At 37.4% G+C, this 14,349-nt stretch overlaps 1 protein-coding gene across 1 annotated transcript in view; it reads left to right on the top strand.

Annotated features, from left to right (window-relative positions):
• Window positions 1–6,939, top strand: part of LOC136874371 (FRAS1-related extracellular matrix protein 2) — a 138,580-nt gene extending 131,641 nt beyond the window's left edge. Inside the window, exon 16 of the mRNA XM_067148008.2 lies at window positions 6,261–6,939. Coding sequence (XP_067004109.2) covers window positions 6,261–6,725 — 465 coding nt within the window. The 3' untranslated portion in view covers window positions 6,726–6,939. The remainder of the gene's footprint in view (window positions 1–6,260) is intronic.
• The last annotated feature ends 7,410 nt before the right edge of the window (window positions 6,940–14,349 follow it).

The raw sequence follows: 14,349 nt of genomic DNA, 5'->3' as shown, positions 1-14,349 counted from the left end.
TCATGGCACAACTTGAACAACACAAAAGCATTACAAGCTGCGATTGCTAATAGCCATATCACTAAATTTTTCATTAGTAGTTCCCTAATGTACTCCTCAAACTGAGAATTTGTAGTTCTTAATAACTGCAACGGACTAGTAATTTGAGATTTTTTACTTACACTGACCACTGACAAAAATATCCTCGTAACTGGTGATGTGAAGTCCACTTGAGAATTTCAATCGAACATAGCAAGCTAACCCTGACTGAGGGTGTGAAGTGTGTTGACACAGATAAGAAGGTAACATAAACTACAGCTCCCTGCAAGATTTTTAATTAAGTAAGTCCAGATTTTTTTATGTTTATTGGGAGTCTATGAGACCTCACGTCACCTGTTAAAGGTGTTAAAGGATATAATAACATTTAAAAAAGCAATGCAAAATTGATATTTATTATTCATCAGGCTTATATTAAATGCATACCAGTACCTAAGATATTTATTATTTAGTACAAATGTAAATGAAGAACAACAACTATTAACAGTAAATACCCCATAATTTCAGATTGGGTGTTCATTAACTGTTGGTGGGACTCGTGATTCAAAGCCTGACAAAGAGATCTTAACATTATAGCTACACTGAAAGATCAGTTTGAGCCTGATAAAAATCCATTTGATTCAAGTTCTATTTTATTTGACGATTCACTTCCCGCATTGGAAGATACATCTAAAGTAGAGGCGTCATACTCCGAGGAGATTGTAACCTAAACAGCTGGAACAGATGACACCATACAAGTGGAATCAGTGACTAAAGCCAGTGATAACGTGGAAGTAAACGTACTGACCAAAATATTGCCAAATCCAACACACCCAAGCATGTTAAAACTATAATGAATGACTGTAAATATATTATGACCAGTTCATTATCACTTACTAATGTTTACAAAACTAATATAAGACCTTGTAAGAAACGCTATGGAGTGGCGCCTCACATCGGTACTTGTTGGAATCGGTTCTGACATAGAGGTAACTACAGCACTAGTTGCAGTTACCAGTCGTTGCGCAGATAACTGTGAAGAAGCCGATAACTGTTGTTTGGGAAACTCATTTTAAACGTATCACCATGTTAATTCACTGATAACTACGCATCTACAGATAACTGTCATTACAGAAACCGGCTGTAAATGTAGCAAGATTCTTTGGATCAATAAATTTGAAACGACTAAATATTTGAGTCTGTTATTCATCCTTTCAATTGGCTAATACTTCATTAACATCTGTAGTCAGGTTTATGTGAGCCTCCATGGCTCAGGTGCAGGACGTCGGCCTCTCACCACTGGGTTCCGTGGTTCAAATCCCAGTTATTGCATGTGAGATTTGTGCTGGACAAAGCGGAGGTGGGACAGGTTTTTCTCCAGGTACTCCGGTTTTCCCTGTCATCTTTCATTCCAGCAACACTCCCTAATATCATTTAATTTCATCTGTCGTTCATTAATCATTGCCCCAGAGGAGTGCAACAGGCTTCGGCAGCTGGCACAATTCCTATCCTCACCACAAGATGGGGGCTTCATTCATTCCATCTCTGACCCGGTCACTCACTGAAAAACAGGTTGTTGGTTTTCATTTTCAGTCAGGTTTACTTTAGAACCAGGTTCCATTCATTTTCTTGAGGAACTAGAGCAGGGCCTCTCAAACACCCAAAATCTCACACGTGCAAACCGAGGCACAGAGATTCTGTGCACCATGCAACGGTCTGACTTGGCTCAGCTCGGAGCAGCATTTTGTCTCGGGGCGACTCAGCTAAGCTAAGCTAAGCTAAGCTCAGCTCAGCTCAGTTCGGCTCGGTTGATGTAGGGTGTTGCAGAGCAATGAAGCATGTGTTGATAGATGGCTTGTTCATCAGTGAAATAGATATGCGCAAGGCAACTACATAATAACCTCCTCCAAAGAAAGCAAAGATTCCGAAAAGTCCATTTAAATTGAAGTGGAAACTTTCTTACTTTTTTGTTAGTCATGACTAGGGCCCAGATTTTTTTAAAATGCATATGGTGAGACGAGAAGCCTTCCCTGATCAAGGAAAGTGCTTGCAGTATTGCAACACAAGCAGGTAGACAGATAATGATACTTTTCACAACAGCTATTTCCTTCTTTCTGACATTCCTTTCTCCTTTCAGTAGCCTCCCAAGGTTTGCTTAAACAAGTTAACTTGCTTCGTCTGTGGAAGTATTTTACCATATTAAACTGTAAAAGTACCTAAAGATAAGGTCTCTAGGTATTTTTTAATTAAACAGTGGATATAATGCAGTAGTGACTATACAATTGATGGTGATGTACTGCACTGTCAAGTGTGCAACAAGAGTGTAAAATGATATAGATGTTGATTGCCATATGGCCAAGCAGGCATCAAATTTTGGTAGAGAGACAAAGTCTCTCATAGTGCATTGGCACTGCTGGTGGCTCCAAGTAGCCTACTCAGTGGCCTCCACGGTATGCACTAGCCAGCGTCTTGGTAGGTGTGCTAGGTACCAACTGATGAGCCCAACCTAGCACACGAGGGCAAAACGCTGGACACCAGGAACGACTTAGCTGGAAAATTTATAAAATTTATAATGTCCAATAATGGACCATTTATATTGGTATTATTAAGAGTGTAAAATGTGATTTAAAAAATCAAGTGTACTATTGTCTAGTTATATCCGTCGATGTAGAACGATCATTTTCAGCGTATAAATTAATTCTGTCCAACAACAGAAAGTCTTTGACTCCTGAAAACATTGAAAAACTGTTTGTAACCTACTGCGATGTACCATTTTGCAAGGAATGAAACGTGTTTTGTCAATTTAACACTGAATTAAATAATGCATTGGTAAGAGTATTTTGTTTCCTTTTTAGTGCATATTTTCAACATTTTTAGTGCATATGTGCATGCATATTCTTGGAGTTTTTAGTGCATATGAATCTCGGCCCTAGTCATGACAGTAAAGCCAAATGCTTGATCAACAGGACAATAATTAGGTGCATAAGAAAATCATCTATTGAAAGACACTACAACAGAGTAAATTTGGAAGCATATGGTGAAATCGTACGGGACACCAGAGAAGAAGAATTAAGGAAGTTGAAAATTCTTGAAGAAGAGCATTCTGCATCCACAAATGTATTTTGTTTATGGGTCCTGCAAAAATAACTTTTTTATTTACATTTCTTTCAAATGTGGATTTGTTCTCCTTTTTCACTTTTGTTATTCCTAATACACTTTTAAAAACATTTTAAAGTGAAGAAGATACAGGGTGTTGAGGCGCTAGTCTCAGAACTAGTTTTATAATTGCTTTATGTTTAGCAAGAGCTAGAAAGTCATTTATGGAAGGGCCACCAATAATTATTTTTTTTTTTTGCTACTTGCTTTACGTCGCACCGACACAGATAGGTCTTATGGCGACAATGGGACAGGAAAGGGCTAGGAGTGGGAAGAAAGCGGCCATGACCTTAATTAAGGTACAGCCCCAGCATTTGCCTGGTGTGAAAATGGGAAACCACGGAAAACAATTTTCAGGGCTGCCGACAGTGGGGTTCGAACCTACTATCTCCCGAATACTGGATACTGGCTGCACTTAAGCAACTGCAGCTATTGAGCTCGGTGCCACCATTAAACAGTATTTTGTTGATCATAGTAGAGACAGTGAATCCTAGTTTATCTCCAGCATACAGAAGAATACCACTGTCCAGTATGACAGTAAATCAGTGAACGAACAACATTGATGGGAATTTACATGAACAATTGGCAGCCAAAATTGAAAGCTTAATGTACACCATCATGATTGATGAGTCAACGGATATTAGCAATACTGTTTAGTTAGCCATTTTATTGCATAGTGTAGACGACGACCTACATGTAATGGAAGAGCTCCTTGATTTTAGAGGCAATCAGAAGGAATAGGACTCACCTGGGGAAAGCTACTTTCTGTGACAACAGATGGAGCACCAGCAATGCACAGTAAAGTAAAAGGGTTTTTTGGCTTACTGCATAAAAAGCTAAATATGCAAAATTTTCCTTCCATTCATTGTTTTGTTCATTCACCAAGAGGCTCTTTCCGCAAAAGTTATCGGTCTTCAAGATGTGATGTGGTGTGTATATTATGTGTATATTATGCAATCTTTAAATTACATTTCTAAACTAGGAACTAGTTTTGGCCTTGGTTGGCCATCATCAGCCTTAATGCAATACTGTACAAACATTAGTTACATTAGTTTAATTATTATTGGCCACAATGCTAGGTCATAAACCCCACAAAATTTGAAGCACTGTATATCGCTCTGGTTAGTAAGTGTCTCTATTTTGCGATTTAATTTTTATGTGTAAATATCTGCACAACAATATTTACAGTCCCAAATATTTTAAATTTACAGGCATTTGGTGAGTGAAGTGTGCTTTCCTCATATTTCTCTCTAGCTGGCTGCTAGCAGTCAATAGTCATTGTTAAGTCCTCACATGGAATGTTCCATGTGCCTGCAATTGTTCCCTCATTTTCATGAGTCAGTGTACAATCCAGTTTTGATTTATTTGACTAGTCTACTTTGCCAGGAGACTTTTTGCCCCCATTTTTCTTGTATCTAACAATTTTTACATCCAAATAATACCTTTTACAAAATTCAGACAACTTTTTTCTTCTGGCCTTTATTCTTCTTTATACTTCTTGATAACATTTCCTGTTGTTTCCAACACAGGTATTGAGATTTGTCAAAACTATTTGATTTCTATTACTAAGTTGCTTCTGAGATTGTTCCTCAAATTCTTCCTTGTCCTTCTCTGTGTATCATGGCATATCATTGTGTTTACTTTGCGTTGTTATTTTGGCGGTGACTGTCCCCACTGTGATGATTTATTCTTCTTCTATCTAATATGACTCATTAAAATGGAAGCCATTTCCTTTTCTGTTTCAACTTTGCAAATATATTATCTTTAAGTTTTCCAGTATGTTGAAGTTAATGCAAGTGCTAGAAAATACCTGGAAAAGAAAATATTTCATTAATAGCATAATATATCTGGCATCACTTGTAACAAAATAAGGCAACATCACACAAGTTAAACAGTTTAAGTATTTAGGAGAAATCATCAGAAATACTGGCAATGAAAGAGTGGCCAATAAAAACCATGCTGAAAAACTAGTAAAGCCTATACAATCACCTGAAACTTCTGCAACTGAAAATCATTTTCTCCGAAAGCCAAACTTCGACATTACCACAATGTTTTCCTCCCAGAGACACTTTACATGATTGAGACATCATTACTAACCATCAACATCAAGGATATGGAATGGAATGGGAGATACTGAGTTCCACAAAAGTTTCTTATTACCTAAATACTTGTCCGACTCGTTGGCTGAATGGTCAGCATACTGGTCTTCGGTTCAGAGGGTTCTGGGTTCGATTCCTGGCTGGGTCAGGGATTTCAACCTTCATTGGTTAATTCCAATGGCCCGGGACTGGGTGTTTGTGCTGTCCCCAACATCCCTGCAACTCACACACCACACATAACACTATCCTCCACCACAATAACACACAGTTACCTACACATGGCAGATACCGCCCACTCTCATTGGAGGGTCTGCCTTACAAGGGCTGCACTCCGCTAGAAATAGCCACACAAAATTGGTATTACCTAATTACTTTAGAAAGAGAAACTGACTTTTGCATCACCTTGTAGTGTGTTATGTCTTTCAGTGTTCGCTGTACAAGCCTCTGCAAAATAACTAAGCACCTCCACAATCTTCCATTTGCAACCAGTTCTATGGCCACTTTTAGTTAGGCCTACTCATCTCTTAAGATTAAATCATTCAAAACTTAAGTCTAACCCTTGTCACCTTGGTCTCCCTCTTCTTCTCTTACCCTCCATGGTAGAATGTGGTATTATCCTAGGTAACCCATCCTCCTCCATTCCTATCTTATGATCCCATCACTGAAGCCAGTTTGTGCATACAGCTTCCTCAATCAAATTTCTCTACGCGGCTGTGAGCTTGCATCCGGGAGATAGTAGGTTCGAATCCCACTATCGGCAGCCCTGAAAATGGTTTTCCGTGGTTTCCCATTTTCACACCAGGCAAATGCTGGGGCTGTACCTTAATTAAGGGTACGGCCGCTTCCTTCCAACTCCTAGGCCTTTCCTATCCCATCGTTGCCATAAGACCTATCTGTGTCCGCGCGACGTAAAGCCCCTAGCAAAAAAAAAAAAAAAAAATTCACCCCCGTTCAGTGAAATATTAGTTCAAAGTAATATTTCTGTTACAGATTTCACCTGGAAAACAATGGTTTATTCATTGCATTTATACAATAAACTCCCGCCATGCAACTGGGAAGCAAGTAAAGAAGAGAAGTATCGTGGATGGTCCGGATAATCCCTCACACCATATAGTTAGTCCCATCCATAAGGACCATGTAACAAAAGAATATATGGGAGTTGGAAAGAATGGTAAAGGAACAAATCTCCACCATATCGAGCTGCAGTATACGCCAGAAACTAGTCGCTATGAATACACACCCCAGTATACCCCTAAAAGGAATGTTTGGTTCTGGTGGTTGGCTGTCATAATCAGCACCATCCTAGTAACTCTGTCAGTAGTGGTCGTTATTTGTGGATGTGTTGTACTCAACGGGAAGACAAGGACAGATGAAGCTGCTGGTATTGTTATGTGTGCAACTGTACAGTGTCAAAAGAAAGAACACACATCTACAGAGGAGAGAACAGATGTGTAAGTTTTATATGTGGTTAAATCCATGCATGTATGTTTGTAAAAATGTATGACTGATATTTTGAAATTAATGTATCCATCGTGAAGATTACTGGAAAGGTTATCACTTTCATCAGTGTAAGTAATGTCTTGTAAATATTATATCAATCTACTTTCCCTTAGCATTGATAACTCTGTACTGTTTGTATATATTGTATGTTCAATAAACTTCATTTGTAAGAGAACATATTGTTTGCTCTTAATATTGTCTTATGACCTTATTACATACAATGAATTTCATACTTGTTCCATATTGACATCAACTATACATACATTAAAATCTTATAGATCCACTTATTCAACACTTCATTTAATCTGTTTAACCTATTAACCTATTTAAAGTTAGTAATACAGGTTTCATTCAAATGTTGGGTATCTTGTACTGTTGAACGTTTTTGAAAACGTCTTCATTCACATAGATCAGAGGTTCAGTCCCATGGATGGGAAATCTGAATAAAATTTCTGAAAAACATAACATTTTATTTGATGCGTTATTTAAAATAATTTTTAAAAAAGACGCCCGCAACATAAGAAAGGATTTGTCCCATAATTCGTCAAGCTTTGACATGGCCCTGCCTACTCCAGTCCCTCCCTCTATGGCCACTCCACCTCTCATTGACAAGGCTGCTTGCCAGCCAGAGCATTCATGTAGTATGTAGAAACATACATGTAAACATTGCCACAGATTAGCCTTAAAACATCCAGCAGGGCTGGCAGGGAGTAAGTTGTCATTTAAGTCTTTAGACTTTCCTAATTAAACCCTCCCATTTTATTTTATTTTATTTTATTTTAGTTCATTCTTGCTTTTCTTTGTTTTCTAGACATCCCAAAAATTTTGTGTCCTACATCTACATTTGCTGTTTTTCTTGGCGAGAATTCTCATGTTTCATGTTTTCTGTTAGAAGTTCACTACAAACAAGAGAAAGGTCCCCGCAACGTGCTTTGTTATTGCCCCACTTTATTAATTTTGGTTTGTGTATTGTTAAATGAAAGAAGATTCACTTGAACATGCCATAATACATCAATGAACATTTTGAAGATTTTTGTGTGTTTGTTACATCAGTGTACCTAATGTTTTTATGACTAGAAAGACATGTTAATCCATTCATTGAATTTGGTTTGGTTTGGTTAATCTACAATGTATCTAATGGGTCAATTACTTGATGCCCAACAGAGAAGTAAGTATTTCCCTCATTAGGCACTGTAATGTTTTAATTGGAAATATTTTAGTCTTTTATAATTTATAGTAACTGAAGATGTCCAATATTTGCATGAAACTTTTACTACTAACTTATAACTGATTAAATGAAGTACTGAATAGGTGGATCTACAGGGTGTATCCGTGATGATGTTACAAACTTTCAGGGATGATGGGGGACGGCAAATGAATCAATGTGAGATAAGGAACCATAGTCCGGAAATTATCGAGTCAGAAGTTAAGCAAAATTCTACTCATTTAAGTCCGTTTATCTGCACAAGTTTCACAAGCTGCTCCATTTACAACATATAGTGTACAGTACAGTCGGAGGTATCACATCGATTTTTGCTTTTACTTTTGACTACCGGCCGCAGTGGTGTAGTTGATAGGATGTTGGTCTACTAATCCCAAGTTAACAGGTTCAAACCAATACAGATTGGTGGCATTTAAAGGTGTTTAAAGGTAACAATCCCACGTCATTGACAACTACTGCAGACAAAATTCCAACACCCTGGCGTTTGTTAAGAACGGACGGACATTTAACAACTTGGATCATTGGCTTATCAATAACTTTTGACTCAAACCTTTCAGGAATATGGTTCCTTACCTCAAATTGATCCATTTGCCGTCCTCCATCATCCTGGAAAGTTTTTAACATAATCACGACCGGGAGAGTGGCCATGCGGTTAGGGTTGCGCAGCTGTGAGCTTGCATGCGGGAGATAGTGGGTTTGAACCCTACTGTTGGCAGCCCTGAAAGTGGTTTTCCATGGTTTCCCATTTTCACACCAAGCAAATGCTGGGGCTGTACCTTAATTAAGGCCATGGCTGCTTCCTTCCCACTCCTAAGCCTTTCCTCTCCCATCGTCGCCATAAGACCTATCTGTGTCGGTGCGACGTAAAGCAAAAGAAAAAGACATCATCACGGATAAACCCTGTATAACATTTTAATGCATGTTATGGAAACCTGTTGAAACTATTTAGCTTATGGCTCCAGTGACTAATCCACTACAAGAATTTCAGGAACTTCAACCAATCAATAGCTGTCTATTGTCACAGTTTTATTATTTTTGTGTTATCACTTTCATTTTCTCACTCCTACATGCTAGGCAGTGATAGAAACAGTATCACTTTCACAAGTCATCAGAATAACACAATTAAGCATGTTTAGTAATACATTTGACCAAAGACCACACCATCAACAGGATGTAGCTATGTTATTCTGATGAAGTGACAGCTGACATATTGATAGAGGAGTTCAAATGAAAAATTAAACAGTATATTTAAAGGCATGCCCAGAAAAACAGGTTAACCCTCAAAATTAAATAAACAGAGTTAAGTGCTGCCATCTATTGTTGGATAACATATGTATCTGTCGTGATGGTGGACTATCCTTCAGCGACCATATTAGGTAAAATGGCAAAAGCTCTTGTGTTCCTGGATTTGCCTTTTCTGTAATGCCAAGAACGAGTTGAATAGAATAGAATACTCTCCTCCCCTGCTTTGGATCACCTGAAACTGGGGAGGTAGTCGTGGGCACCCATGCCCAGGGGGCAAGGTGGGGACGCCCCCCCAGCTCTCAGGGAAAGGAAAAATTCTAATATAGCCAGGTGTTTTTCTTTCAAGAAAATGATTTTAAAATCGGTATTACATAGAAGTGGTAGGGGATACCGTGTGTGGTATTCTACTGTGGAATACAAGTCGCCATTCGTCTTCCAAAATATTAAAAATACTACATACCCCCAGGTCTAGCCCTCCCCCCCCCCCCCCCCCCTTCCAGTACAAACTATCCTATGGGAGCCCTTGGAAGGAGTAATCATTTGTTCTAATCCAAAATGTGTTTTGGTACATCCGTTCTTCTTCCTATTACAACATTAAACATTTACAATTAAACTTATTAACTCTTTCAACTAATTTCTAAATTATACAGAGATGTGAAAATTATTAGCCTCAATGGAGAATGCAAAAATTAAATTGCCTTACTATTAGTTTTTACTCTCACTTGTCCTTCTAATTTGTTCCATGGAATTCTCTATCTTTCAGTCAAATATTCATCCGACTTACTAAACTTCGTGAAATGCTGTGTTATTCATATTTTAAAAATATTACGATGAGGTTAACTTATTTCTGTTTGGTGTGTTGCTAATCTTACAACATTAGTCTCCAAGAGTTTTGATAGTAAATACAGTAGTAGAAAGCACAGTGAATTATACCAGTGCTCAAGTAAAGCAAAATATCACAGAACCATTTTATATAATCACACTCAAAACAGAAAAAAATATTCTCCAACACTGGAATTTAATATTGACTATAATTTAGCCATTGTAGTAATTGTAAGTAAATGTAACTTGGGTTCTATAATTTACTTTAAACAGACAACAAGTAACACGTAAAAGAGCTACACTGCTTGTACAAAATTATTTTTATGCGCAGGCAATATTCAAAAATTAGTGTTGAGTCTAATAATTTTCATGCATCTGTAGTTTGCTTTATTCTTTAAGGTTTATTTATTTATTTCATTTTGTCCTAGACATTAACAGAGTTATTTAGTCTAGGAGAGTGGTGGCCAGGTATGTTGCACCTGTGCAGCACACTGTTATGCTGTGCAATGAGCTGGCCTCATGCTTGCACATTACGTTACCACCCCACCGGAACTGCTCCTCCCAGCGTGGCCGACTCAAATAGCCATTCTTGAGGGGAATACTACTCTCCCTCCCCACCAATTAATGAATGATTCCATGCTTGATTTATGTTCATGCATAAATGAATGAATAAACACTCTTCGCACCCAGTTACGGATAGTCACCAATGGGTAGAGAGTATTCATGATTGAGTGGATGAATGAAAGTATGAACTGCATTAAAAAAGTAACACCTCAGCCATCTAGTTGTAGCAGTCATCCTTTCTGAGTCCAAAAATTTCACACCGCACATTATTTTATTATTATATTATTTTATTGTGGTTTATACATCATATACAATAAACAAATACAAATCCATACGATATGTCCTTGTTTGAGTAAACCTGTGACAATACATTCTATTCAAGAATATATCATATACGAAACACTGTTGTATCTTATTAACGCTTTGTTGCTATTTTCAGCGCTATATTGTAACTAGCTCTTAATTCCGGCATGTCGTGATCATTTTCCTGAAAGTAGGAGAGGACACTAGTGAACATAATGTGGTTGTGAGCCACAACACACTGGATCTTAAAATATGTTTTCACATCCCTAAGCCTTGCTTCACGTTCTTCGCCTACTAACGTGTCATATTCTTCTTTGTGGACAGCATAATAGTGACTCTCGATAATAAATTTTCAGTGTCTGCCTATAGTCCGATGGCATAATAAGCATTTAAAATTGTTTCCGTTGGGTGTGAAAAAGAACTGCAATTCCTAGTCTGTTTTAAAGGATTGTAACTTTTTGCCACTTTTTCTCTTTTTTGATGTGCTTTCTGTAATGAAATGTGTTTGCAAAGGCACTTCCAACAAACCACCATCCTGAACCGTGTATGCTACGTTCCTTAGCCATCAAACTGATAAAATACACCTGGCCAACTCTACGATCAGTGCTTCCCACCACATTACGCCTCTCTCTCCCTGAGAACGGACACGCCTACCAATTTCTTCATGCGTGCAAAGTCAGTGTGCGGTAACAGTACACACTGTGAACTGTGCAGCATTTGGGCACCGCTGGTCTAGGACAAGCATGTATCTTACCCTCCCTAAGTTGTATTAGTGGTTAATTGTCTCATCAGTCTTTATACCGTTATCCTACAATTAAAACATATATTGTGAGTAAACTGAATGACTGGAAGAATGACTAAGTGCCTATATGAATTGGTGAGTGATTTGATTTCATGACTGAATTGTGCTCGTGTATGAATGAATGAATAAATACTCTTCTCACCCAGTCATGGGTAGCCACCAATGGGGAGAGAGTAACGTGAATGAATGAATGGATGAGTTGAATTTAATGAAGGAATTGGATCGACTGAATAATTCATGATTGAAGGAATGAATGAATTTAATTTAATGTATGAGTGAGTGAATGAATGAATTGGATTGAATGTATGATTCCATGCTTGATTTATGTTCATGCATAAATGAATGAATAAACACTCTTCTCACCCAGTTATGGATAGTCACCAATGGGGAGAGAGTATTCTTGATTGAGTGTATGAGTGATTCTTGATTAAGTGGATGAATGAAAGTATGAACTGTATTAAAAAAGTAACACGTCCTATCTCCCAGTCATGGACAACCACCAACTTGGGAGAGAGTTTCATGAATGAATGAATGAATGAATGAATGAATGAATGTGTCAGGAAAAGGCTAAGCCACTGCTGAAATACAGGCGAGTAGTAAACCTAGTGCATAAGCATGGTAACCAGTGCAGTAAATAATGTTCTAAATGAGAAAGTATATTTGTAATGACTCTTATAGTAGTAGATAATACCAATAGATTTCAGCTTTACAGAACAGAATATTTTACGAAGGTAATATGCTTATAATCTAGTAATATTCAAATAAGTAGTTGACCATTTCAATATTGCAGGTTTTGAGCTGTAGTTTTGTTGGCACTGGATATTGAGAAAAAAACAACAGCAATGGAATTAACTAAAAACCAATCACTTAAGCCCTTTTTTAAACCAGAACTATGGTGAAATAGAGGCTTATGATTCTGTGGAGTTTAGACAAAAAGCAAAATTGCCTGGTAGATCCTCACTTAGTTTTGTGACATTCCCATAAATCCTGCAAAACTGAAATATTTGAAGGCACTGATGAATTATGTTTATCAACTTATCATACACTACCAAAACAGGTCCGCCTCCATAGTGTAACAATTATTGTGATTAGCTGCCATCCTCGGGGGCCGGGGTTTGATTCTCGGTACTGCCAGAAATTTAAGAATGGCAGGAGGGCTGGTATGTGGTTGAAATGGTACATGCAGCTCACCTCCAATGGGGGTGTGCCTGAAAAGGAATGCATCACCTCGGGATGGGGACATGAGTTTACTTTTTGCCAAAACATTAAATCTGTTGCAGAATCAGAGGACATCTTCAACCAGGGGCATAACATAAGTGCCTGCAAGGCCTGCAATGCAGGCAGGCCAAGGTCTATAAGGGGCAAAAATATAATATACCCTAGCCTAATGTCACTCTGCATGAAAATGGTCTGGGCATTTTTGTAGAATCAATCGAAATACTTTTGATTTATTTTCACAATCTGTACATAGAGGAATTGCCATTTGGTTGTATTTAGCAGTGGTTTATTGTGTTGAGTGTAACATAACACACCTGCAAAAAGTACTTGCCCTAGCTGTCTCTCGCAATACTGAATGCGTTTTCCAGAAAAGACCTACACAAAATAATTGAAAAATAATCACAGCAACGAAAACTGTTATCAAAATATTATATTTTAGTTAGAAAATTATTCTTCCTTGATGTGTAGAGTACCTGAGATAGTATTATGCACAAATTTTGCATAACATTTAACTTTTGTCACACATTTATTTGATAACAGTGTATAATATCAATAAGAAGTTGTAGTAACAATCAGTCAACTGAGTTTCGAACAAGCTCTATTTTTGCAAAGTTAATAATTTTTATCAGTTATGCAGTTTAAAAAAAAATATTTGAACAGTTTTTTATTTAATTTTGTTTGTATACTTTTCTGAATTGTAATATAATAAATTATTGTAACCAAGACTTCTCTATCGGTTACAGAGTATAGTTCCATAGTCACTAAAAAAATGAAACCGATTAAAGTACAATCTTCTAAATGGTTTATGGTTGGCAGTTCAGCAGTTTACCCATTAAACCACTGAGGCAGTGAAGTAAAATCTATCAAACATTATTTTTAATAATCTTGCAGTACCAGTAACAAATAATCCCTTTGTTCATATAACTTGTCAGTATATTGCATCACTTCTGTAATTAAATTTATTTTAAGTTATTCGCAGGTTTTACATTGTATTTGAGGGGGACCAAATTTGTTATCAAATTCATTATGCCCCTGTCTTCAATGATAAATTTCCTGGGAAAAATCTAAATTGGGGCTAATATTGTTTTGCCACTTATAACAGAAATCACTTGTTCAATGTCTAGAATTATTACAGTTCCTCTACATACTCCAGTATACATTCCACAATTATATAGGTTCAGACATATGATGTAGATTTGATGTAAGCCCTGAATAACACTTAGCAAGATCAAGGTCAGTGATAACAAGTGTTATTCCAGTGATTCTAGATTCATACTCTGATACATGGCTCACTTAACTTCCAGTATTCAATGATCAACTTTTGAGGTACCGGTAATAAGCTTAATCGTGATGGTAGTTCTTGTACAGATGCTGCAGGATTATTGTAATTTCATCTGGAAACT

This window comes from Anabrus simplex, chromosome 5 (genome assembly GCF_040414725.1).
Source record: "Anabrus simplex isolate iqAnaSimp1 chromosome 5, ASM4041472v1, whole genome shotgun sequence".
NCBI lineage: Eukaryota > Metazoa > Arthropoda > Insecta > Orthoptera > Tettigoniidae > Anabrus > Anabrus simplex.
This window is presented reverse-complemented; position numbering and strand designations above follow the sequence as displayed.